Genomic DNA, 27,698 nt, shown 5'->3' with positions numbered 1-27,698 from the left:
TGCTAAGCACACACTCTGGGAGGAAACATCTGACTTAGCAAAAAAATAAAATTAATAATTTATTATAATAAATAAGAAAATAAATAAAATTAATAATTTATTATAATAAATAAGAAAATATAACTTTTGAATGCAAATATAAATTATCTTAACTTTTACATTAATATAATAAAATAATTAAGCCACAACTCGACAAAGAAAAGCTGTAGAAGGGGAGCCATATAAACATGGATAAACCTATAAACAACTGAAAAGAGAATAAATCCCACAAAAGTCAATTATTTAAGTCTACAAAAGGGCAATGAATTTATTAAATATCTCAATAAGCACATAAAAGATGCACTTCAGGTGTTGTAGGCCTCTACATGTGCACGACCATAATATGTTCACGCTTAGCCACTTAGGCCTTTGGCTTTACAAACTAAAATTGTATGAAATGCAATAAACTCATAAAATATAGTTTAAATTCTAGAATACACTTGTGAAATTGACTTGTATCAATTTCCCATGTAAACAAAAATATACAGATGTTAAACTAAACACCAGGTGGATATAACGACCACAAGGCAATAGTAGCATCTTCAGATGATGATGCTAATAATTTGCAATCCTTCGAAAATGAAACACTAGTAACCTGCATTCCCCGCCATGTAAAATGAGTAGGTCAACAATATCTGAAAGGAAATATCTCACATACAATAACTTCAAAGATTTATAAACATCCAACATGATTGCATGAGTAATCTTTTACCTATACAAGAACAACATGGTTGAATTTGCATTAGTTAAATGTTTGCCTATAAATTAGTCGTAGCTTGGAGAATGCACCCAATCAGGACACCTAATTTTACAAAGAACAACTGGGTATGATCACTCATCCATGCCAATATGGGCGGTGATTTGCTCATAGAGAACAAGTCCATATATATTACGTTTCCTGAGAAAGGAACAAACCTGAAACAAGATTTTACGATACATCTAGGAAAAATGGTCCACTGCAAATCCTAGTTGCAAAATTCTTCATTCAGCGCCGGAAATTCTTAGATGAGATTTGCAACATGTAATTAATATATAACTTTTTAAGTTTATACATAAGGTAATGCTCCTCAAGTTGAAGTTCTACAGGCTTTACAACTGATTGAGAAAAAGGAAAAATATTTTTAACCCCTCTATGACCCATTTGTGCATCTAGCAATAGTTTATCAAGCAGCTAAAATCATTTTAAAAATTACTACTTTTCCATTTTTAACCTTTTTAATAGAGCATTAGAAAATGCTAAACCAACTTTACAACCTAGGAATCACAGCATAGGAACTCTTAATAAAAAGATTGAAGTCAATATATTATGGAAAATTATACTTTTATCCGTAAGCTGGATTGTGAAAGGTTCTCTAAGAAAACAACATATCTTCTAAATCAATATTGAAAATTGGCTTTAAAAGTTAAGGATGCTTATAACAAAACCAGTCATGCTCACAAAAAAAGAGAGAAAATGTTCATAAAGAAGCTATAGCTAATATTGCTTTTTATATTATTAATATCAGATAGTCATTAACCATGTAGCATATCTTGTTTTGGTAGATATGTCTCTGAGGGTTAGAAAGGAAATATCAGCAAAAATATTAGAAAATATTAACAAACATAAACTTGGAACTGAAAAACTCCGGAAAGATTGGCAACCTGACAAACTAAGAAAAAATTGAAAATATCAGGAGAGATCAGAAATATTTGCAATATTCGGATTCGTAAAGAAGCTATAGATAACATAACTTTTGTATGATTAATATCAAACAGTCATTAAGAATGTTGCAAATAATGTTTGGAAGGATATATCTCCAAGGGTTTGGAATGGAAATATCAGGAAAAATATCAAAAAATACCAGCAAACATAAACTTGGAGCTGAAATAGGAAAAATTGGCAACGTGAAGAACTCAGAAAAAATTGAAAATATAAGGAAAAATTGGAGATATTTGCAACATTAGGACTTGCTAATATATAAACCATAGTAAAATATGTTGAGTTTGTTACCCCTCACATCTAGGAGAAACTAGGGGATAATTTTTCTCCTATGATCCTGATCACAGACAACAGTCTCATAGTTGACATTCATGTTTCTCCATAGACGGTTGCCTAGAGATGCTTCCAACCCCATGCTTAACTCACTCATTTGATGGTACATTTGTTCATTTCTTCATAGTAACTGTTAATGGTAATGTATTTGGCATAAAAGTAGTGACCATGGGTTGAAATTGGATAACGGATCATGATACTTTGAATTCGTGCCTCTTACCTTGTTTGAACGTAGTGGTCATCATCATTCCCTAATGAAGTGCTGTCACTTTTGGATAGAGGGGTACTACTTGGGGACATTGATAGGGTTAATGTGTCCATGTTCCAATCCATGCATAACATGCTCCAAATTTCCCATCTTTGTTGTCCCTCCTTTTGAGTTGATTGTTACATGTTACACATATAGGTTCATGGTTCATAATCCCATGAAAAGGAGGAGCTTGAATGCTTAAGGTTGATGCATCTTTATAAAAAAGGAAAGATGAAGATATAAGGTTCAAAATCCAAAATAAAATGAAAGGATATGAATCATAAGTCAAAAGCCAAAGTAAAGCTTGAGCTCTACTCTCTTGTTATGACGCCATTGCCCCAAGTCCTGAAATGAATAATTAAAAAGTAGATAAAATTATCCCTAACCTCCATGCAAGAAAAGAGGGCTCCATAAAACGAAGTAAAAGAAAAGGGAATACAAGAAAACAAGAACAAGATAAGAAATGGGTAGTAAGACACAATGTCAAGGAATGGGCAACTCAATGCATAAGAGATCCCTCAACAAAGGTTTTCATGTGGATGAATATCTTACATAACCTTGCATGACCATGTAACACCACTCATGAAGTTAAACCCCAAAGCATTCTATTTACTTTTACACATACTTCTTGATAGGTTAACCCCTCCTTAGACGATGTACTTTGCATAGACGTGACTTGGGTATGAGCTTTGAGTCCTTTGGAGGACATTGAGGGGCTACTTGCACATTTTATGGAGACCACTCCAACCTATGGAGAGGTTGTTCCACCCCTTTTGGAGGACATTGAGCATGATGACGGCACTACACCCTTGTTGAGATATCCTAGCACCTTCTTGGAGATGATGTGGTACCTTTGGATGGGATGTTGTACCTTTATGAGACGATGATACACTTGGAGGATGAATGATTGCACTCTTTGGAGGGAATGTTTCACTTTTGGAGCCCTTTCACCTAATTGTTAAGTGAGCCATTCACTCTAGGAGATCAGACGTGCCACACCTGTGATGATGAGCATGCATTTATGATAGACATCTTGTCTTATGAGCACATTTACTTGCTTTGGGAGTGTTGTCGCCTGAAGTGTACACCAAAGGCGCAACGCTTAGAACAGGGGCTGTCACTCTAAATCCTTATTCACTCTGTTTAGACTCTCTCCTAGCTAAGTCAAGGAGGGTAGTCCCTAAGAATGCCAATGAAGGAAAACTTGTTGGAACAACAAGTCTAGGAGATTAAGGGCAAGACAATTATTACTAATGTAACTTTATTAATTAAAGCAAGTGTGAGAGTTTATGAACAATGTATATTAAGATAAATGCAATTGAGATCAATAAAGCAGATATCAAATATAAATGTAGCAGACTAGTGCTGATACAATGCTCAATGGAAATTTAGAAACTTGCAAGAAATAGATACTCAAAGTTACAATAACAACAATGTTGCAAGAAGAGTTAGCACAAAAATTAAAGACCAAGATAACCGGATATACGAGCAATGAACCTTAAAGAAAGACGATTGCAAGAAAAGATGATATTTCTAGATACAATAAACTCGCAATTATAAATTTAGCCCACAATTCCAATCACCAATGATCAACAAGGAATGAATGCAAGGTCTAAGCTAACGTGAAATGCAAAATCTTGGTTGATTTTAATTAAGATGCCTAATCTAGAAGAATCCTTTCTCTTAGTTGTTTTGAGGCTAGTCTCTAGAGTAAGTTGTGGAGAGAAAGCAAGGGGAAGCAAGCTATGGATTGATTAACGATCCCTCCCTTTGAGATCTAACCACCCGATGCCTTTGGCACTGCAAAGACTGTGGCTCTGACAACTGCAAGGTCACGTGTTAACCACTAAAGAGGGTCTATCCTTCACAAACTACAAAAGAAAGGTGGTCCTAACTTTCTTTCAACCAAGCTTAGGCTTGGAGGTAAATTTTATGGATGCAATTGAGATGCAAAATGCAAAATGAGATATCAATGCTTCAATGAGAGACATTCGTATTCAAGGTGCTGCCAAATGAAAAATTCTCAACAAGCTTGTAATCACAATGAGATGTACTTCAAAAGGACAAGATTACTAGCTTATGACAATGTTCCAAAATAACTCAACGAGACAACGATATTAGAATTTAGAGCCAAACCACAAATGTCTTATTAGAGAATAGTGTGATTATTAGTTCTTACTTATTAGGCAGTTGAACAAGCAAGGATTTACAAAAATGTCACAACTTATAAGAAGGCAAATGAGATTGCTAACAAGAGATGAATGAAACTACTACTTAATCTTCAATTGCAATTAGATAAGAGATAAGATACTCAAAGGTGCTTAGATTAAGTAGCAATGCAAGTTAGAAATGCGATTTAAAGATATAGATTTTAGGATGCAATGTAATGGAGCTAGAATGCAAATGCAAAAGAACAAGTTAGCAAGCAGAAGTGAGTTAGTATGTTAGTTCTCCCTTTTAAATAAGGAGCAAGGATGCCTTGGAATGAAAATTCCAAGCTCCCTCAAAAGAAAAAGATGATTTTATTGATGAGGCTTACAATGGAAGAAATCCTTTAAACAGAGAAGAATGGCTCTTCTTTCAAGCAGTCTTACAAGGATAATGAGCTTTGATAGCTTCAATTGTTATTAAAGGATCAAATTTTAAGGCTCTCTGGTCCTCCAGCAAATTGATGATAGTGAGAATGGCTCTTCTTTCAAGGAGTCTTACAAGGATAATGAGCTTTGATAGCTTCAATTGTTCTTAAAGGATCAAACTTTAAGGCTCTCTGGTCCTTATACCAGTGATTCAATTGCCAAGGGATTTTCTGAGTGGACAAATGCAATAGGCCAGCAACCTTCCTCCAAAGGTCTTGCACAAAAAATATAAGTAGTTTGCTCCTGAAAAATACCACACATCCACTGAGATACCACTGTAGGATGAGATCAGATATATATCAGTCCTCAATATGGCTAAATCAGTCCCAAAGCTGCTAATAATTCAATACCAAATGCAAGGAGGAGAAACCAATGATGATAACTCAAAATTAGTGCCAAATGAAGGGTGGACATGCCACTGTAGTGTCACTGTAAAGTGATATCAGACCTCTGCAATCAGTCACTAAAGGATGAAATCAGTCCAGATTGGTCATCAAAATTGTATAGAGTGAAAACGAAAACACTCAAGATAATAATTTGCAATTATTGTGTTATTTATTAGTGTTTTAGCCTCAATATAAGATGGAATTTTTTTTTAAACAAGGAGTCTCAGATCTGATGCTAATGAAAAGTCTGCAAATACGCCACGGTGGAGAGGACTTAGGTCCTTTAGGCTTGTGGCCTTCCTTCAAAGGTTAGCATTCCAAAATGAAACCCCAAATTACAATGAACCAACACTGTGACCTCTTCAAAGAAATGAACTAATCCTGCAGCCACAGAAGTTAGATAAAAAATATAGCAAAGGTACAGGACAGACTTCTAATGGCTGTGGCTAGGGCATGAACAGGTCTTTGAGTGCCCAGATCAGCTACAGGACACAGAAAGGCATTTGAAAACCCCTGTAAACAATGACCATAGATCTTTATTAATATAAAAAATGGCCCAGAAAGATCTCTGCCAATGATAAAATTAGGCCTGCAGAAAAACGTCAAGATCTACAATAATATACTCAAACTTTAATGGATCGAAACCTTCCAAAAGGCTGACAACCAGCTCAGAATTTGACTCAAAATTTGATTTTAAATTTTATTAAAATTTAAATAGGTGAATTATTTAAAGATCAAAGCCCAAGTCTCTTCCCAAAAAAATCTCGGCTTGCCACTCTTAAATATGCTTTTCACACGAGGTAAGAGAGGATTCCTTCAGGAGCTCACAGCTTGGAGAAAAAGGCTTAAAAATTTAAAATGAATGTGGCTGCTTCAAAAAAATTTGCAAATGGGATCAAGCCTTCAAAATTTGATTTTTTGCCACAATTTTTTTATGATGAAAACCAATGTTGCACGACTCATACTCGTATAAAACTCGTCACAACAGACTCGTCGACTCGTATAAGATTCCGGAACAACCCTTCTAAGACTCGTCAAAATACAAAAAAAACTTAATATATGGTATTTTTTGAGCACAGAAAAGAAACTAATGATGATGCCAATACTTATAAGTTATAAAAACCACAATATATGCAATAATTCATAACATCATCTCATATCTATAAAAGTACAACATAACATATTCAATTTTTGTAGGCAAAACATTTAGATACTGAATAAGAAAAGGACTCATGATTCCATAGTTAAAATAAAAAATGTCAGCAAGTTCAAAATTCAAATATATATGTCATAAATGATAAATGATTGTCTCATAACAATCTTGAGTCTTATCACTCATGGATGACCACGCCTAAAATAAGCCCTCGTGGAGCTAGTGGTAACATCGGAAAGCTGAAGCAACTGTGAGGCATGTGTATTTGGAGTCTCCATTTGAGATGACAAACTAGAGAGATTCTCAGTCTCTTCATCAAGCCAACTCAAATCAAGGGCCTCCTCCTCCACAACCCAATCAGACTCTAAATCAATAGTATCCAATAAAATTGGATCTGTATCCTTTGATTGCACTTGTTTTGTGAGCATTCGAAGGTTGTAGTAGATGAAAACCAAATTCTCCAACCTCTCCTGCTCCAACATGTTTCTTTTTTTGCCATGCGCTCAAACACTGACCAATTGCGTTCACAAGAAGAAGCACTGCAGGGTTGACTCAGAACTTTGATGGCGAATTCTTGTAATTGTGGTACCTCAGCGCCACAATCTATCCACCAATGAGATGTAAAAAAATAACAACAAAGATTATCAGTTTGCAATGCCAAACATATAAAAGAGAACTAGCAAAACTACAAGCTAAGTTCTAACAATTTGCACTTACAAGGCCTTGTCTTGTCCTTGAGATGTTGGCTTGAGTTGAATCCAACCATGCCAGATGCTTCCTTGTACATATTTTGTGTATGTTGATTTTGTCTTGAATATCTTGATCCAGGAACATCTTCTCAATGCATATCATGACACCTCTCATCACCTCGAGATCTCTTTGAATGCTAGACCCCTCATTATAGAATAAGCTCGGATTGAGATATGCTCCTACTGCATGCAATGGTGAATGTAGTTTCCTGTCCCACCTGGAATCAATAATTTGCCATATAGGGAGATATTTAGATTCATTTCCCTTATAGAAAGTCTTGATGGCCTCTTTGGCCCTATCCATGCCCTCATAAATATATCCCATTGCAGGTTTCTCTCCATCCATCAATCTCAAGACTTTCACAAGGGGCTCAGTGAAGCTGACAATCTCAGTCACTTTGTCCCACAAACTATCAGCAAAGACAGATGTTTTCACAAACATTGCTTCTGGTTTTGTGCTATCTTTCCAAAATACCCATTGCTAGCTACAAAACATTCTTCTCAAAGCTTGGTACTCATACAAAAAGATTTGGAGGGAAAGAAAGTTTGTAGCAAACCGTGTGACAACTAGGCGACTAAGCTCACCCTGTGTGAATTCCCTCGTAAGGTTCAACACCCAAGCATGATTATAAATATACTTGGTAATATGCTTGCACAACATCTTGCACCCACTCCAACTTCCCAATGTTCTCTAGCATCAAGTCTATGCAATGGGCAGCGCATGGAGTCCAAAAAATGGTGGGATATTTGGCACAAAGCAACCTTCCAGTTGCCACATAATTTGCTGCATTGTCCATGATTACTTGGACAACATTTGCAACCCCAACTTCCTCCACCACATCAGCCAACAATGAAAAAATCAAATGTGCATCTTTTACATTTGCAGATGCATCAATGGATTTTAGGAACATGGTTCCTTTAGGGCAAGCTACAACAAAAATTATTATTGTTCTACCCCTCTGATTTGTCCACCCATCAAACATAAGTGTACAACCTGTAAATTTCCATGAGCTTTTAATGCTCTCCAATTGTTCCTTGACACACTCAAGCTCCTCATCTAGCTCTTTCCCCCTAAGTGCATTATAAGATGGGGCTTTGTATCCAGGGCCAGCACATGCAATGGCATCCACCATGGTCTGATAAAAATAAGACTTTGCATAGTTGAATGAAAGACTGTTATGGTACCAAAACCTCCTCATTGCCATATCTGCCTCCTTCCTCTTCTTATTGTTGAAACTATCCAAGGTTGGTTGAGATCCTGGAGTTGTATGAGGACTGAAGAAAGAAGAGGTTATACTCCTATTTGCCACAGCACTTGAAGAGGAGTTACCAATACCTGGACTTTGAAACTGTGTTTCACTATGAGATGAAGATATACCTATCCCAACAATCTCATCCTTCCTTCTTGCCCTTTTAGAACTTGCTTCGTTAATGGATTCCAAAGCAGCTACCATTTCAGTAGTGACTTCATCAGGGAAATTTTAACAACATCCTACACCATTCCCAGGAATTTTGGCTAGGTGGTATTTCAGCTTGTTTATGCCTGCATGCATTGTGGCATTGCAATATTTGCATTTGATATTGTGGTCATTACCATGAATGATTCGTTGACCATGTGCCCATGCCGGATCACGAGATTGTCTGAAACCCTTTGGTGGCATGGTGACAAAATCTGGAAGATTTTTTTTATAATTTGCAAATTTTTTTGGTTGTGGCTGAGTTTCTCAGCCACACAGGGCTACTGTGTGGCTGAGAAACTCAGAGATAGGCAGCCCCCAATTTTTTTTTTGCAAAAAATAAAATAAAAATGAATACATGGAAAACATTCTAACTAGGTTTATGAAGCCTACCTGAAGCTTAGTCTAATCCGATGAAACCTCCTTTAGCCTCCTTTAGCCTTCTCCCACAACTCCTTCACACTCCTTTAGCTTCTCTCAACGCTCGCACAAATTAGCCAAACACTCAAATGACAAGTGAATGAGAAATGGAAGGGAGAGAGGTGCGTATAAAGTTTTTTTTTCCATCCAATTTCCCTTTTCCTCCACCTCATTTCCAAAATAGAAAAAAAATCAAAAAAATTTCAAATTTTTGGACAAATTGTGGGTTTTGATGCCTGGAGGGTCTTATACGAGTTTGATGCGGGTTTCATGGGTTACCCGCAGGTTTAATCCGGGTGGTGCTTCACTGATGAAAACCCTTAAATCTTTGCAAAAATAACAAGGGTTAATATATTAAAATAGAAGCAATGAACAAGGCCCTAGAGGGTTTGCGGCCTAGCCAATTTGATTGAAAATGTCTGTGGGCCCTTAGAAAAATTAACAATAAGAATTTTTGAGCCACAAAAATTGATTAAACCCTTCAAAAGAATTCGATCTAAATGTAAAGATAGCCTTCGAACCCTTTCAGGCTCAAGGAGAGGGTTTAAACAATGTAGACGGCCTCACAATAATTCGTTCCTCCTAGAATCCTAGCTGCTTGAAGAAAAAGGGAAAAAGGCCCAAAAATTCAATTTTCTTGTCAAATGTGAAGCAGACTACCTGCAAGCAAATAGATCTAAGGATAAAAATCAAATTTCTTGTATCCCCTCCTCAAATTTGCAAGAAGAAACACAAAAATAATGTACAAACTATAGATAAAATATTTACGACCTTCCGATCTGTGCACAAGGGTTATTTACAATATTTACAACGGACTAGATCAAGAGGAATATGAGTCCAACTTCATGCCCCTGTCAAGTGATTAATAGCTCTAATTAGCAGATTTATCAATTGGAGCATAGATAAATTCAAATAGATAAGATAAATGATATTTTATGGTGAGAAATAGCCAAAGTCTCTGCGAATCAAATCGTTAGATAAGCCATGAAATTTAATCAGATGGGCTCTTGAGTTTTCTTGACTTGAGAGTGGGTTGGTCTAGCCGAAGACTTCCCCTCACGCCCAAGATCTGAATACCTGAAGTCTCTACACACTTAAAATCAAATTATTAGATCAATAGAGGCATAGATAACAAAATAACTTTCAAAATCTAGAGATACCTGCTAGATAAATCAAATTAAAATGTTTCTCTAAAACCCATCAACTAATACAAGATACCTGTGTAAATAGTTGATCCAACAAATGGCTAAAGAAATAATAAAGTAAAAATTTATTTCGTAGAATATTAAGCACATGATCCAAAAAACATTACCACAAGAAAAGTGAAGAGGAACACCATCAAGAGTAAACCCCAAATACTTTTTGCTTTATTGATAAAAAAAAGTATTACAACTAGCAGAGCTTGATGAGCCCCGAGGGATAGCTCAAATGGTCGAGTTCCCGTTGCTAAGTACTCTCCTGGTTTGGGAGGTCACGGGGTCAAATCTCCTCGACGCCCTCGGGGTTAGGCCTGATATGGCCGACTGACAGATCCCTTCGGGTGGAGCTGCCCCGCTTCTCTATGTGGACGTAGCGGCCACTCCGGTGCCCGTGAACCACACTTAAAAAAAAAAAAAAAAAACTAGCAGAGCTTGACTCAGAGCTTCTTTACAAAATTTCGGTGTCAAATGAAGAGCAAATAACTTCCTTATATAGAAAAATAGAGATCTAGATCCCCCTCCAAGTGGAAAACGACAAGGTCTAAGAAGTTGCACATTTTTGACTTTGAGCAACAAAACTTATAGCTTGTTGACTGTTAAAATACACAAAAGGTATTGTAATAATAATTTATTAATATATATAAAATGTACAAGTGATGTTGAATGTTACAATGATGACTCGCATATATACCTGGGCAGGTGTCCTTTCATGACTGGGCATGTCTTTTAGACATGCCTTTTCACTTAACTTAATGACTATTTAACATAATCAATATTTGATGATTTATTATTTAAATTATTTATATTCATTTATGTAATTTATATTCATAACATTGCCTTCCTCTTCGAAAAGCTTTGTCCTCAAAGCTTATTTGTTAATAATTCCTTCCTTGCCCATGTCTTTCCGGTATGTGTAAGTCATCACTACTATTGTCTTGGAATCACAGTTTTTCGATTTCTCCATTTTTTTTGTTTTTTGTTTTTTGTTTTTAAATTAAATTAATCAAATTAGATAAATTTAATAATTAAATTAATCAATTTAAATAAATAAATTAAAAATTAATTAATAAAATTTAATTAAATTATATTGCTGTAATATAATATACATATACGTGGTTGCTGTGAGCGTGGTGGTCTAGTAAGGAAATTGGTGGCGTAGATACATGATGATTTAATGAAGAATTACATGATGCCGGAGTCGGTAGGGTCGGAGGATTATTTCTGTCGTTTCGAGTACAAGGCCGCAACGAGAGGGTTCACACTGTCGTGTGAGTTAATAATGATCTATGTGGAATTTGAACCGTCATCGTCCAACCACAGTATGATCCTTTGTTTAAAGGTGTGACGTATCACACACTCAGTCGATGGGGATTAACAAAGACCCTCGTCCCGTTGATCCTTCATATGGTGATCACGATGTTTGTATCACGGTGTATACAGTGCCAATTCAGCGCACCAATTTCACGTCTGAACCGATGCCAGAGCCTTTTGACCCTTCGATCGGGCACACCGCTGGACTACAACTTATTAACAACATGTGCATGACTAATATAACAAAGCCACCCTTCTATTGCGTTGTTCTTGTGGATCAGAACATTTGGATCATCCACATATACAGTTCCCAAAATAATACGCCAAAAATCTGAATCAAGAAAGGACGAAAAAGATGCAAGAAACAGTGATGTTTTTGCAGTTGAGTCCTTTGGGATAGCGAAACTCACAACACCCATACTAGTTTCCATGTCGTGGAGTCTCTTCACCACAAAATAGAATGAATCGTTGCAGTAACACACATGTCTGGGGGCCACGTAGGGTCGGCCGTAATGCCTGTCACACAACTTTCCATACCCTTTCAGAAGAATTGTAGAATTCTACAAACTGGTGCAAGGGGTAACCTCCATCACCTCGAGATCTTGAAGATTGAAAGTTCCAAATACTACATTATGAGAAATCTGGCCAATCCTGTTACGGGCTGCACTTGTAGCATTATCATTTTCTTGTTGTTCAGAAGTTCCCTCACTTCCACTTGGCCCAGCTCTAGACGATGAAGTTGAAGGTGGAACAGGTTGCCGAACCACCAAATGTAAAGTGTGTCCATCTTCAACATGATAATCCGATAATAGATGATTATCCTTCGACATTCTAGTTGAAGTATTGTGCTTGTCGGAAGAGATCCCTGCGTCATCCCCTTTCTCAGAAACTTGACAAGAGATGCTTGAAACTGTCCGAAAGGAATCATAGGAAAAATGGCTCTTTGATTTGTAGTGTCATCTTCAAAGTCAACATTGTCATTCCCATAATGACTACAGAGCTTGCACTTGTAGACTGTACAAGCTGACTTCAGAGGAAAATGAATATTGAAGGCTTCCATTTTCACTGGGACAATGGCCGGCCTATCAGGGTAGTAATTAGGAGTTGATGTTATTGTTGCATCTGAAAGATTTTCTACACCATCATCAGGACATTCCGAAATGCAACAAGCTTCCTCCAGATCATCATCTTGATCTACATAATCTTCATCGAATTCCCTAGAGCTATCTGAAAACTATGTCTCACCTTCCTACAATGACTGGCCATTATCTGGAAGCCTGCCCCGCTTCTTGATAGGTCTCGTCTCATTATCCTCTTCACCATCCCGATCAAAACATTGAGACCGAGTGACTATCCTTCTATGTTTATGGTTGCGATCGTCATCAACTTCATGTGGATCTCCGTCACTACAACCAAGTTTATTTTCACCATTATTAAATGTAATGTTTTGTGCATTATGCTCATCATTTTGATCATGGTTTTCTTCTTCCTCTTTCCCATAATCCATTTTTCCTTTTTCAAACATGTCATCTTCATAATTATCTTCACAAATATTTTCTTTTTCTTCTTCCACATTTTCCTCTTCATCATCATCAATGTCTTCTTCAACATCTTCCTCATATCGATTTCCTTTAGACGTGCTTTAACTTTTGCATATGATTTTTCCCATTGCTGAAGTTTTTCTTGATTTTACTAAACTGCTCAATGAATTCAGGACGTAAATGTAATGGGATATTGTGTGGTGAAAAACGCTCAAAAACTCGCATGGTTATATTGTGCGGCAGATAATGTTCAAAGTCTCGCATGGCTCTGATACCACTAAAGCAACAAAACTTATAGCTTGTTGAATTCAAATGTTAAAATACACAAAAGGTATTGCAATAATAATTTATTAATATATATAAAATGTACAAATGATGTTGAATGTTACAATGAGGACCCGCATATACCTAGGTAGATGTCCTTACATGACTGGAAATGTCTTTTAGACATGCCTTTTCACTTAATGACTATTTAACATAATCAATATTTGATGATTTATTATTTACATTATTTATATTCATTTCATTTTATGTAATTTATATTCGTAACAAACTTGATCCTGGATAATAACAACTACTTGGTGTTTGATCCATGCCAAAAATAAATCTCGTCCCTTGATCTTGATGAAGAAATTCGAATTTCATAATAATTCCCCTTTTTCATGGTCCAAAAAATATTTTGACTTTTTTTTTTTTCTCAAAAAATCATTTTTGACTTAATCATCTTGGTCCATAAGCTCAATTTTTGTTAAAAATTTGATTTTTTCCTTGATAAAGGACCTTGAAAATTTGACTTCTTTTGGACCCAAGATTTTTCTTCAACTAATTGGACCCAGAAAAAATGAAAAAATAATTCTTTTCAGGCCCCAAAGAATTTCTTGTAATTTTTCTGTCTTGGAATTGAGTTTGTCAATTTAATTCTTCCTTGGGAATGACCATTTCTCCAAAATTCGTTTTTCCACATGGAGATAAATTTATTTTCCCTATAATTGTTTTTTTTTAATTAATTAATTTTCTGGCTTATGATTTTAATTTAATTTAGCCAAAAAAATTAATTAATTGGCACCAGAGGCAATAATAATTTTTTCCACCCTCAAATATTTTAGCCATGGTGTCTAAATATGAGGGACCACGCACCAAAATATTTTTACATCAGGATATTACAATTAATTCAACCCTTGAAAGGGGAAAACACCTTTAAACATAGACCCTTAATAATTTACCCAATTCTGTGACACAATATGATCTAGTATAGATCAGTGTGTTTGTCATAAAATAATTTAGCCAAATGTGCTTAAATTATTCTCAAACACACTTTTACAAAAGACTCGATATAACACTAGGACTCACCTAAGACCTTGTCAACAAATTCCACCCTAACTTTGGGATTTAAGCTAGAAGAAAAACTCTGTCGATTATTCGTGTTTAGAAAAAACACATAATTCAGTGAGGTTAAAGAACTTCCTAGGGTGAAATCCTTTGCCAAAATTAGAGGCTTACCTAGGCGTTGTTACATAATTAAACGGTCATACTAGCATAATTTACAATAAACTTACAGAATTTGGATTTACAACTCTGATAAACTAACACATGATGATGATGAATCCTGGATATCTGATCACTTGAACATGATGGAATTCCTTTACAAAAAATATGTACGGCCATAGGGAGTTGACACGAAGTGGTCAACATCTAGCTCTACTTGGGGACATGTTGCTTCAATGAAGGAATGTGAGAATCCAAAATCTGCACCCAAGCAACACACAAGTTTATATAAATAGCGCCCATCCAAAAATAGTTCAAAAAATCATCATATAACATTAAGTACATGAAATAAAAGCTATATGACCAACAACAATTCTACTAACATGAAATGTAAATCTAATCTAAAGACGAAAATGAAATTTAATCTATGAAACAAAATGCTGAACTGAAATGATAGAGAGTAGGGTTAGAAATACAATACAGAGGATGCCCAATGGCGTCAGATGTTTTCAATGAAGTCCATGTTGAGAACCTGCCTGCTCTTTGGCAATTCCATAGGTTGTTTATTTGATGTGCCATGTGCAATCATAATCATTTTAGGACTTTGACTTATCCCAATGTTGCGCTGTATATGGACATCAGATTTATCAGGCTTCTTTCTTTTTCTCTTCTGCTTCATACTTTTCTTTGTGGTGGGCTGTGATGTTGATGATGTAAAATATTTTGCTTGATCTTGAAAATTTTCAGATGAAAAATTTGAAGTACCCAAGATATCTGTGACATGCCTCTCTTCATTCTGCATTTGTTCTGTCAACGGTGTTGGATTAGCCTTATAGGTATTAACTCAATTTCCTTCAATTTCCTTTTTATTTGAGTCGCCTTCATTTAGCCACTTTTCAATGGAATAAATGACCTCCTCATAATAAGATGGAGCTTGCTACAACGGAAATGAAGGCACATAATTTGTTGAAGGCTCTTTTTTCCTTTTCGATTCATTACTTGTCTTTAGTTGGAATTTTTGAACTTGTAATCTTTCCATTTCTTTCAACTATGAAGGGTGCCCATTTGATTTGAATGCTTAACCTCCATAGTACTGATTTCCTTGGCATGATTTTCTTCCATAGTCTTTATCACTTTATCACTATTCACTTTCATGGACATCAAGCAATTTTGCATGGAGTTTATTTCTTTGACATGATTTTCCTCTATGGTAATCAAATGATTTTGCATAGTGTTTATCTGATGAGAATGATTAACTTCCATGGAACTCGTTTCTTTAGCATGTTTTTCCTCTATAGCTAACAACTCGTTCTGAAGAGTGATCTGATTAGCTTTCATGGGACTCATTTCTTTGGCGTGATTTGCTATTAAGTTCGCTTGATTAAGTTCCATATTCTTAATGAGTTGAGCTTGGTTGACATCCATATTCTTAATTACCCATGCTTGATTCAGTTGCATATCCTTAACCATTTGATTTAATTGCTTGATAAGATCATTTTCAGCTTCCTTAGTTTCCTTTACTTCAACTTTCACTTTGACCTCTCTTATCTCCATATTTATATTCAAAGGCATCAGTGATGTTTGTAAAGAATCAAAAGTGTTATCAAGGAACTTAGTGAACCAATCCAAAGCATCTCCACCCAAGGTGAGAACGAAAATCTTCATCTTCACATTTTCATGGTTAGAATATGGGTGACACTTGCTTATATAGAGACTAAAATTCCCAAGGTGGGTCTTGGCACTAAAAACATTATTATCTTGAAAAGGAGGAGACTCATCAATGCCTTCATTGACTTCAAAAGAATAATCATGCGGAACTCCCAGAATGTTAGTAAAATCACAAGGAGCAAACAAGTCATCCATGATGCCCTGCTCACTTGACCTTGAAATAACAAATGGATACTAAAGAGAGGCTCCTGTCCAAGGTTAACAAGAAGTCTACAAGAAGAAAGATTCATGCAAAAATCCTTGCATAAAATGAAATAAGTGGAGTCGCCACTTGAACAGGAATCAAACTCCAAAATCCAAAATGCAAGAACCGAAATGTTATTCGTGAAAATCGAGAACAAAAAAAACTCTATCCCCTACCTGGTGCGCCAAAAAAAATGTTGTGGCATGGTCAGGCCAAAATGATTAAACCAAAAGGTTAGTTCAAAACCGAAAACTAATGATAGTTCCAGATAAAATATCGAAATGCCAAGAACAAGAAACTTATCCTTGACAACGAAGCCAAAAAATGTTGTCGCCTAAAGTGTACACCAAAGGCGCAACGCTTAGAACAGGGGTTGTCACTCTAAATTTCTCTTCACTCCGTTTAGACTCTCTCCTAGCTAAGTCAAGGGGGGTAGTCCCTAAGGATGTCAATGAAGAAAAACTTTTTGGAACAACAAGTCTAGGAGATTAAGAGCAATGCAATTATTATTAATGTAACTTTATTATTAATTAAAACAAGTGTGAGAGTTTATGAACAATGTATATTAAGATAAATGCAATTGAGATCAATAAGGCAGATATAAAATATAAATGTCGCAGACCAATGCCTATACAATGCTTAATGGAAATTTAGAAACTGACAAGAAATAGATACTCAAAGTTACAATAACAATTGTTAAATTTGGCAACTAGGGCCAAACATCACTTTGGACAGCTCTTATGAGGCAACTGATATTTTTCTTGGATTCCTCTTTCCGAGAGGTGTAGGATTGATCTAAAGATCATACCATTCTGACATGTACAAATGAAGTTATGAATTTATTTTGATTATGGACAAATTGCCAAGGTCAGCCAACCATCAAATTAGCCTCCTCCAGCCTTCAACGTTGCATATAAATACAAGGTGCCTCCTCTTCATTTTGGCATCTCGTCTCATTCATCTTTCTCTCTCTCATCTTGATTGGGTATGGATTTCTGGGCCCCTCTCTCTCCACACATGCGAAAGGAAGACTGTCTTTTCTAGCTGCAACTCAGTTACTGAGAAGTAAGTAATTGACCCACCCAACTACTGACATCCCCGTTAGGCTAGAAACGCTCCTGACGTTGAAGCTCCCTTTGCCGCTCTACTGACCTCTGCGCTGCTGCAACAACTCCCTGCATCTCGCACCACTGCAAACCTCTCTATGCCATCCTGCACTGTTGCAATACTCTCTGTGCCTCATGCACTATTGCAGCCTACTAGCCTCACGCTACGCCGGGACTCCTATAGTGTAGCACTCTCTGCCACTTCATCCGCATCTGTCTCTATCGACATTCGCCAGTCCTGCTACTTTCTCTTCAGGCCTCCTGTAGCAAGGTATAATCCAAGAGGTTGGGTACCTCAAGGATCCTGCCCCTCATCACCTGTAGTCCTCCTGACTACAGCTCGATGTCTCCCCACCTCTTCTCTAGAGGTATGTGAGCACTCATGACACAATTGTCATCCTCCTCGACCTCCTTCTCCGCCTTCGTTGCCGCTGGCTTAGAGTCAAACGCCTCTCCTTTAGATTTCTTCTTCGGACACTGGTTCGCATAATGACCCAGTTCCCCACAGTTGAAGCACTTGACCTTGGAGAGGTCCTTTTTCTTCCTCTTCTCCTGCTTTCCCGCAGATGCCAGAGCTGCATCCTCTTCCTCTTCCTTCTTGATCCAGACTCCTTTGCTGCTACTTCCTATCTTGCTCAACCGCTTGATCTCCTCTTGGCGAAGAGCCACCCACAATTCTTCCCAATCTGGAAGATTCGCCCTGTCTAGTATGCTCTGGACAAATGTCTCCCACTCCTCGGAGACTGCATTAAGTGTCGTCCTCACCAACATCTCCTCATTCGGCGTGGCCCCTATGGAAGTCAATTGGTCCCAGACCCCATCAAGAATGATGCATTTCGCCTTAGCCATTGCCTCGTACTTCTCATTATCAGCCGGGTCAACTGGGATCGCCATTGTTCTCAAGGCGAAGGCCTTGATGCGATGTCTATCTAGAATGGACAGGATCCTAGCCTTCCATACCACAAAGTTGGACGCCCCGTCCAACCTGTCCTAATCCCTCAGCCCATTCATGGCCATTTCTCTGCTCTTATGTCGACTCCTCTGAGTCTCTCTACTTCCCTCCGAAAGTTCTCTCTTCGACTCCTGCTGAGTCTCTCTACTTCCCGCCTGGAAGTTCTCTGCTGCACTCCCTCTGAGTCACGATTTCCCTTCTGGAAATCCTCCTGCCAATCGTCAAGTTGCACCTCTCTAATCTTCTGTGCACCTGCAACATTGATATGGATTCCTTGGCTAGAAATCCGCCTCGGTAGCGACTCCCTCTACCTTGGTTTTGCCCTATTAGGTACAGTTTTGCCCACAGTACCCCACCAGCTTTTGGTCCTGCAAACCGTCCACAACTTCTGATGCCCCAGCAAATGAAGGACTGAGCCTCTAGGCTCTGCGCAATCCCGACACTAGCAAAACAACTCCCTCAACGAACTACATCAACCCTCCTAGTCTCTGCGTGAGCCTCTTTTTTCCCTCCTCAGCTTCTGCGCTAGCCTCTCTCTGGCCCAGATTGATGACGCAGTCCCTCTACGTCAACCCTTCTTCTATTGCTTTCTACAAGGATCAACTTCTGTCACTCTGGACAACTAATTCTGCTGCAAATGCTCTGCTTAGCTAATGCCCTCACCTCTCCTGTGATCTGCAACCATCCTCTGATACCATGTTGAAATTTCTAAGTCTATCCGTTAGAAATTTAATCTATATTCTTTTGGTTTATTTCTTTTACTTGTTAATTCTGAACAAGTTATTTAAAACATATAAATAACGAAATAAACATAATACAGTCTCAACATCTACAGATCAACAACTGAAAGAAAACAAACACACGAGTGACACCGTTATTTTTGGACAATCGTCCCCGGAAAAACCCAATGCTGGAAAACCGGTGCAACAATTTTGAGGTTTATTACTATGTAGCATATCCTTGAATACAGCTGGGTGCCAAACTGGCTCACTCGACAGAGAAAAATAACCGACAATAATACCTCTCTATTCGAAAACAGGTATTCAGAAACCCTGTCCCACGAAACCCTCTCCAGCAACTCTGAAGCACTGCGTCAACCTCCTGCTGCTCTGCGTCAGCCTCAGAACCCTCTACGTCAGCCCTCTAAGGCACTGCATAGCCTCTAGGACCCTCTGCGTCACTCCTGCTCCCTCTGCGTGGATGACGCAGTCCCTCTGGCCTCTGCGCTGTCTCTGCGTGGCCTGCTTTGGCTTCTACGTCTGCCTTTCTGCCTCTGCGCTGGTCTCTCAACACTATCTCTGTCTCTCTATCCAGTACTCACTACCCCTCATTGCTGATCACTGATTCGACTTTGCTTAGCAACCCCGCTCTAGCAAATTGAATGACTAATCACTCTGGTGTGTTCTCCAACTGACCCTACACCAGTTTCCCCGCATTGGGTTTTTCCAGGGACATTTGTCCAAAAACAATTGTGTAGATGTGTGTGATGTTTATTTCTCTCCTGTGATATATTTAGTTTCCACAGTTTTATTTTGGTGTAGGCTATAGTGTATGTATTTCAGTATTTGCCATAGAAAACTGCAAGTAACTTGTTCAATCAATTTAACAAGTAGGTGAAATAAAATCAATTTGTTGTAGTAGGAATCAAGTAACCGATTTTTCACACTTCTCACCTCATACGACCCCTGTGCACTTAAGAAATTGGCCTCTTTGGATATTTCAGACTCCTCCACAATTCGACCCTCGTCTTCAGCAACTTGGCCTCCCTGAATTTCTCCTAAAATTTCTATACTTCTCCTCACTTCTCTTTAGTCTAGTCGAGCCTCTCGCTCTAGAGAAAGTTGCTTCCTCCACAACTGTCTTCACCTCTTTCTTAGGCTTATTTTATAATTTCATTAATAAAAAATCCCTAACTGTAATCTCATAAGTGATCAATGGCTAGGATTAAATCCTAAGCCTCACTTGAGATCAACAATTAAGATTATATCTATGTCACTTAAATAATTTCATTATTTATCCTTGGAACTTTGGCATAATAGTCCACAATAATTAATTAAATTAATTATTGTACTTTTCCTAAGTTAACCTTAAGAAAGAAATCATAATATCACTTACTCCACCAAGCAAACACCTAACGAGTCAATCAAATATCTTCTACATACTAAGACGCCAAGCCAATGTATAAGACCTTCCGAGGTTACAATATCAACACTTCTAGACTAACAAAACAATAACGAGCCTTGAGACTACAAAATTTTCTTATAAAACAATGCTCAACAACAATCCTCTACTCAATTCTGTGACATGATCTCCAATCTATCCAATAAAGATTATAACAATCTTTGTTTCACCTGTAATGTCCCTTCCTAAATTATTTTGGAACATGATTTACTTCTACATTTTGGCCAATTTCGGTGAAGACAGTGCCCATTTGATTTTTGATAGAAGACCTAGGAGTTAGAGGCAAGTTAATTTTATTTTGTTTTGTTTTCTTAATGATATGTGGGGACCACCCACATAAGAAATATGCACTCCCTACGCCAATGATTCGAAATGCATGAGAGAGAAGAAAAGGCGGGAAGAAAAGGCGAGAAGAAAGGCTCCACGAAAGTTATAAAAGGAAGGCAACACACTTCATTTGGCATGCCTGGCTTATTGAATTTGATTTTGTTGCTCGAGCTGTTTAGCCGGGTCACTTGTTGTTTAGCAAGAGTTTTCCAAGTGCCTTCGAGTGCCACCCTAGAGAGGTTCATCCATTATCATCCAGAGGAGATTTGTAGAGATATTTCCAGCATTTGTATTAAGTTCGCCCCAACAGTGCATATTTCTAGAGGACGCAGTGGTGTATCTAGTGTGGCCATTGCAACATTCTACCGGAGGACTATTGCTTGCCGAGAGAAATAAGAGAAGTATTGGTGGAGTTGATTGCTACCTTTCCAGAGTGTTTGAGGAGGATTTTGCTGGTGTATTTGCAGGCTGTGTGCTTCCGCAGATTTGGAGGGCATAGGGCCTCTTGGGAGTCGATTTTGGAAGGTCAAAACCAGGTCAAACCATTTCTGGGTTTTTGACAAGGACCCAAGATATAAATTCACAGAATTTTCTGAGCACTAGAGGTGGGGTTTTCAATCGTATCTTTGCAGCAGACAGTGCAAAATTATTGGGGACTGCACAGTGCCTTTTTGGGGGTCGATTTTGACAAGGACCTCGGAAATAAATTTGCAAAATTTTCTGAGCACCGGAGGTGGGGTCTTCAGCCATATCTTTGCAACAAACATTACATATTTGTTGGGGCAGTGCAAAGCAACAGTTGGACAGTTTCTGGGTTATCATTGCTTCAATTGGGCATTGCTTAGCTTGCCAAAAAAAGGCAAGCCCAGATGTATTCCTTACATATATTTGTACTCTTGCACCAGTTATAATAAAATGGCTCAGCTGCTTCCATATTTTTTATTGTTCTGGGTGTTTATTAAATTGTTTTAAAATTTTCTGTGGTGTAAATTTGCTATTTGCTTGCATATCACTGTTTTTCCTATTTTGGAACATTACAGTGGTATCAGAGCCATAATCTTGGCTCATCTTGTGGGAAACCCTTCGTTCTATGACAAGACCAAAATAAAAAGCTAAGAAATCATGGGATCCAAAGAAAAATTAGAATCAAACAACATGGTAGTAACCTTGAATGAGGTGATTAAGATGCAACAAATGATGATTTATGTGGGAGAAAAGTAGATTCATTCCGCAATTGGGAATCAAGACCATTCTCAATTATACAACAAATCCACTATGCCCAAAATTATGGGTAATGCATTAAGATGGAAAGACATGATTGCAATTGATGTGGAGTTATTGGAAGCGAATTGGAGGGCATACCAATTGTTGGGTCATGACATTAAGGCGTCCCTCTGTTTTTGGGAGTTTTGTGAACTAAGAGGCATGCACAAACCAATGGGGATTCAATGGAATTATGTTGGGATGATGGAGAGGATTAAGGAAAGAGACAAGGGAGTAGTTCAAGGGTCCATGGTTGGCAAGGAGACAATTGAGCATACACTCGTTGATGAGATGCCATCTGTTGTTGAGGTATCCATTGATGAGGTATCCCGAGTTGTGACTGAGTTCTCAGGTGATAGTAGTGCACCATAGGTTGATGAGGTGTCGGGAGACATCCCCACTGTTGATGAGGAGCCAATAGGTACAAAGGCATCCAGATTTATGACAGAGTTGCCAGACGACAGTCACCTACAACTGACTGGTGAGCATGTCTTACATGTTGGGTTGTCTATGGAGGAGCAGTTAGAGGCTCGTGTAGAGTCCATGATGGATGAGGATGTGCAACCATCCTTTGGGCTAGCCATTGATGAGGGGTAGCATAGAGACCACACATTGGGATTTCAACACAATTCGCTTAAGAGGCACACTAATGGGATCTACAGCATTGTTAGCCCACCCTTATGCATTGGGTTGAGGGAGGCAAAGTTGTCTAGACATACCAGAGGGGATGACCAGGTTAGCAACACTATTGGGTCACCTTTGCCCTTTGGAGAGAGGGAGACAGAGCTACCTAGTCAGATCTCATGTGTTGACCTGGATAGCGGGATGAGACGACTGGAGTTGCACAAGGTGCAACATCCGCACGTCGGGGTTGTTGTATGTGCGGGAGTTCATGCATTCGATCCCTCTCTTGGGGTTGGATGGCGAAAGATTCTGAGTTGGTATTCGGTGGAGTGGATTGGACTCATGGAGATGGTCATAGTCTAGAGTAAGGCTTAGTGGGAGCTCTTAGACATCGAGGGCATTGGAGGCCTAGGTTGGCACTGGGATCCAGGCGGGGCTTCCTATCCGATATCAGACATGCGGGATGGCTATGGCATTGATGAGGTAGTCAACCCAGTGCCTGAGCGCATGCATTCCTTACGGGAGTTCTAGTCGGCGCTAGTGGCTAGGTGGTTTGTGAGCAGAATCCATTGGTTGTTTTGGCATGTTGGTTGTGCATGGGGGCACAGGATGATTAGCATTCTCTGGCATGCGCTGGTTGGAGGAGGTGGCATGGGTAGGCCACCGGCCCAGATATTGTATGGAGACGGTGTTCTCCCATTGAGGTTTAGGACGCAGGGGTCACAGAGGATCGACAGAACAGAGATATCCCCTCTAGCAGGAGTGGAGTTAGGGTGCTTAAGTCTACCAGGATGGACGAGGGGACATGACACGTGTCATGGTGGGGTCACTAGCAGAGTGGCAGACACTTTGGCACATGCGGGATACCATATGTTACAAGGTGGTATGACAGTAGGCTGCACAGAGTCAGGTCGTAGCATCTAGTTTTATATACAGGGACGTGGCGTGATGCATATAGACCCAATTCTAGGCCATAACACCCAGTGGTGTGCAGGGCTATGCAGTGAGGAGCAGTGGCCTGCAGAGGAGCATGGAGATGCATGGTGGTATAACCAGTGTGGAAAAAGTCTGCAAAAAGTCCCGATTTAATCCTAAAAATGCGATTTTTTAAACTAAACGATTTAATCCCCCGACTTTTTGGCGACTTTTTCAGAAAGGAAAAAATCGCGATTTAATCGTTATACTCCCGATTTAATCGAGAGTCGACCCAAAAAGTCGGCCTCCCTCCCAGGCCGAAGATAAAGAGGCCACAAAGGAAAAAATGATATAATTTTCTGTTGTTTAATCTTAAGGCAGAGAGTGGAATCTTTCAAACATAGCCCTAGAAATTTGATGATAACGTTGTGTTGTGCAATTTGTTTTGTTGTTGAATCTTAATTTCGAGCATTATAGTTGGTTAGTGTTACTGAGAAAATTAATTGCTTAGTTGCTATGTTCTGCTGAATGTTGAAACATATATGGCTATTATTGGTTTGTTCTTGTTGGATGTTATGTATGCAAAACAATAGGGATCTATATGAGATGTGCAAAAAAATACAGAGAAGAGACATTAGCCAGAGGCTAAGCTGTCAGAAGGCTGCTATAAGAAACTGAGAAGACTATGAAAAAGAAGTGCATAACTACCTCGACGAGCATGATTGTGAGACATAAGAGCAAGAGGACAAGGAGTATCCAGACTAGCAAGCAAGAAAGTGTAAATAGCTGAAGAACATTCCCAAGAATCAACACTGTTATGATCATATTTTTTGTGGATAATGTTGAAAAACATTGGTGATAAAATGCACTTAGAATGCAGACTGCAAGAGTGTAACATGCTTTTAGTGATCGAATTCACATGTAAAGAATGACATTGTAGTAAAACACTGTTGGAAATAATACTGAGAGGGGGGGGGGGGGGTGAATCAGTATTATCAGATCAATAAAACTTTTCCAATGCTCAAAAACATATACGCTACTTCAGTTAAGTGAACCCGCGTGTACATGCTGCTGTGTCTAAAGCAACTAGCGTATATCCAGAAATCTTATGATTCAGTTAGCTTATCTTCAGTAAATGCATCAGAACATTATTAACCATATTAACAGTAAACAGGTGCAGTATAACAGAACAGATCATCACACAAAAGCCACACACATGAACACAAAGATATAAGGTGGAAACCCAATGTGGGTGAAAACCACCTGCTGCAAGTCATCTCAATCTTCTTCTTAATAAGAAAATACTTTTACAATATTTGTACTGGTGCAGTCTTATACCAGTACGGGAGCTACAACCCCCTTTGCTTTTGTACTAGCCGATCCATTTACTAGTACACAGGCTGCTACCTGCTACAATGCTCCAAAGATCTCCCTTAGCTTTTGTACTAGCTTAGATACTAGTACGTAGGTGCTTGCCTACAATCTTCTCTCCTCCAGGTACCACGTTTCATCAATTTTCAGACTGGATACACTGAAGCACAACACATAATCTGAAAGGCCACATTTCATCCAATTTTCATACTGGACCCATAACTATCAAAACAATCATCAAACTCTGAATCACTGAAACCCTGTTAACAACACCGTCACCAGAACACAGAGCAGACACAGAACTCTGTAATAACCATCAGACCCATCTGCAACTTCAAGTATCAAGCTTTACAATGTATACGCTACTTCGATGAATCAAACCCGCGTGTATACGCGCTTTCGCCAAATACAACCCGCGTACAGATCTAAAAATAATTTCTCATAACTTGCAGCTGTACTAGACATCAATCATACTCATAATACTTATAGAACAATACATGCGTCAGTATGTAGATCTAGAATAAGCATCAAAAAGATAGTTCATTTCAAACCATTTGATCCCGATCTCTCCTTAGATCTTGCTCTCCATCAACCGATGAGATCTCTCCTTAGCTCAGATCAAGCAATGCATCATCAACCCATAACCTGCATACTGGATCTAATGCTTCATCAGATATTCAAGACATTTCAGATACACTTGCCTAATGATTTCCTTCTCCTTATATAGCCTTAGGCCTTGTTCAATACCAAGAGCCAAAGCCATAGAAATCCAATACCATCAACTTCAAAACTAGGGATCAACACGTCCGTCGAGACACCAAGGTCCAAAACCATAGGCACAACTTCCAAGGAATAACCGCCGTGGACCAAAGATAAGTTTTCCACATACACGCGCTTTTACTGAAGCCAACCAGCGTGTACATGCGACTTGGGCTTAATGAACCTGCGTGTATGAACTTTCTCTTCTTCTTATAGTCTGATCATCAATTCCTTGCTGCTGACCTTCTGCACTATGATTTGTCATCAGTGTGGTTTGCCATCAAGGACAACACTTATCTCATAATGCCAACAATCTCCCCCTTTGGACTTGATGGCAAAGCTAACTTGTCACACTTAGAACTATCATCTGATTCCTTTGAGCTGTCCTCCATCAGTCACATCTGATATCTCTTCTAAAGATTCATCCAGTTATACATAAGTGAGATATTCTTCTATGAGAGGGTTGCCATCAAGTACAACACATGCATCATAATGCCAACAATCTCCCCCTTTGGACTTGATGGCAACAACACCAAATCACTCTCCCCCTTTGACATCAAGGGCAAAGGGTGAACCAAGATGTTCTCTTCTTTTGCTGAACATTTCGCTGTCCATACTCCCCCTGAGTATCTATTAAAATCTCTGAATGATCTCCCCCTTTGTATATGCCAACGTGTACCAATCTGTCAATGCTCCCCCTGAGTACATGCCAAGTCTCTGTACTGCTGAAGTGTGCTGTTCATGCTCTTCCTGACTGTAGGCAAGATCTGCAAAAGATGTTCTTCAAGAAGAACATGACTCTATACATCATAAAAGACCTTCCTATCACCAAAGACTCATACATACATCCATCTCTCAACTAAGTGAGGATATACAAAAATTGACTCATCCACCCAACCAAGTGGGGATACATCAAAAGTTTACATATGACAACCAATCATGTTGCATCAATCATCCCAGGCATAGTGGGGAAACCAAAATAGGCCGTTACATGACCTTGACATCATGAAAGAGATACCACAAAAGAGATATATGACATAGAGACGAAAGAACTAGACCAAGACTTATGAAAGTCACCAGCAGCATCTGATAATCACCATTCAGATCAGCAACCAAGAGATCCTTCTGTTCTCCTTTTGCCTTTGTTCCACTTGTAACTAACCATAAATGTGAACCAGAACCAAAAGCTTTAAGATAATGCCAACAATGCATTATTGGAAGATTATGTGCTCCCCCTGAACCTGTGCCAGATGATCTCTGTCAGACCCATATCAGATTTTCGGCAACCAACATCTGTCCCTGCTGATTTCCTTCAAAACTCCATATACGCGTCTGCATCCACATAAACAAGCGTATATACGCGGAGAGGCCTTATGAAACTCGCGTACAACTATTTTCATATCAGCAACCTGTAAATGTCCTGCAGCAAGGTATGTCTATCATCATATAGACACGAACTCATCATCATGTCTCCAACAAAGTGACTTTGAGGAGTCATCCATGTATCAGCACTATGTATCTTGAGCTCAAACTCTTTTGACAAAGCTTCTTGATATCATCATCAGCAACAATCCTTATCCACATGAGTGCCTGCATCATAACTGCATATGACAACAGCAGTATATAAGTG

The 27,698-nt window shown here is 38.6% G+C and overlaps 1 protein-coding gene across 4 annotated transcripts in view; it reads right to left on the bottom strand.

Annotated features, from left to right (window-relative positions):
• Positions 1 to 284: 284 nt before the first annotated feature.
• Positions 285 to 27,698, bottom strand: part of EMB2757 (Transducin/WD40 repeat-like superfamily protein) — a 249,143-nt gene continuing 221,729 nt past the window's right edge. For 2 of the 4 annotated variants that reach the window (XM_089384886.1, XM_089384887.1), the window contains exon 14: positions 285 to 634. In XM_089384886.1, the coding sequence (XP_089241012.1) occupies positions 536 to 634 (99 nt within the window). In that variant the 3' untranslated portion in view covers positions 285 to 535. Of the gene's footprint in view, positions 635 to 817; positions 842 to 10,163; positions 10,209 to 27,698 lie in introns of those variants that run through there. The other 2 variants (XM_089384889.1, XM_089384888.1) reach the window with 2 other exon arrangements.

This window comes from Pinus tabuliformis, chromosome Q (genome assembly GCF_031772625.1).
Source record: "Pinus tabuliformis cultivar Carrire ecotype Pingquan chromosome Q, CPIR1, whole genome shotgun sequence".
NCBI classification, from domain to species: Eukaryota; Viridiplantae; Streptophyta; class Pinopsida; order Pinales; family Pinaceae; genus Pinus; species Pinus tabuliformis.
This window is presented reverse-complemented; position numbering and strand designations above follow the sequence as displayed.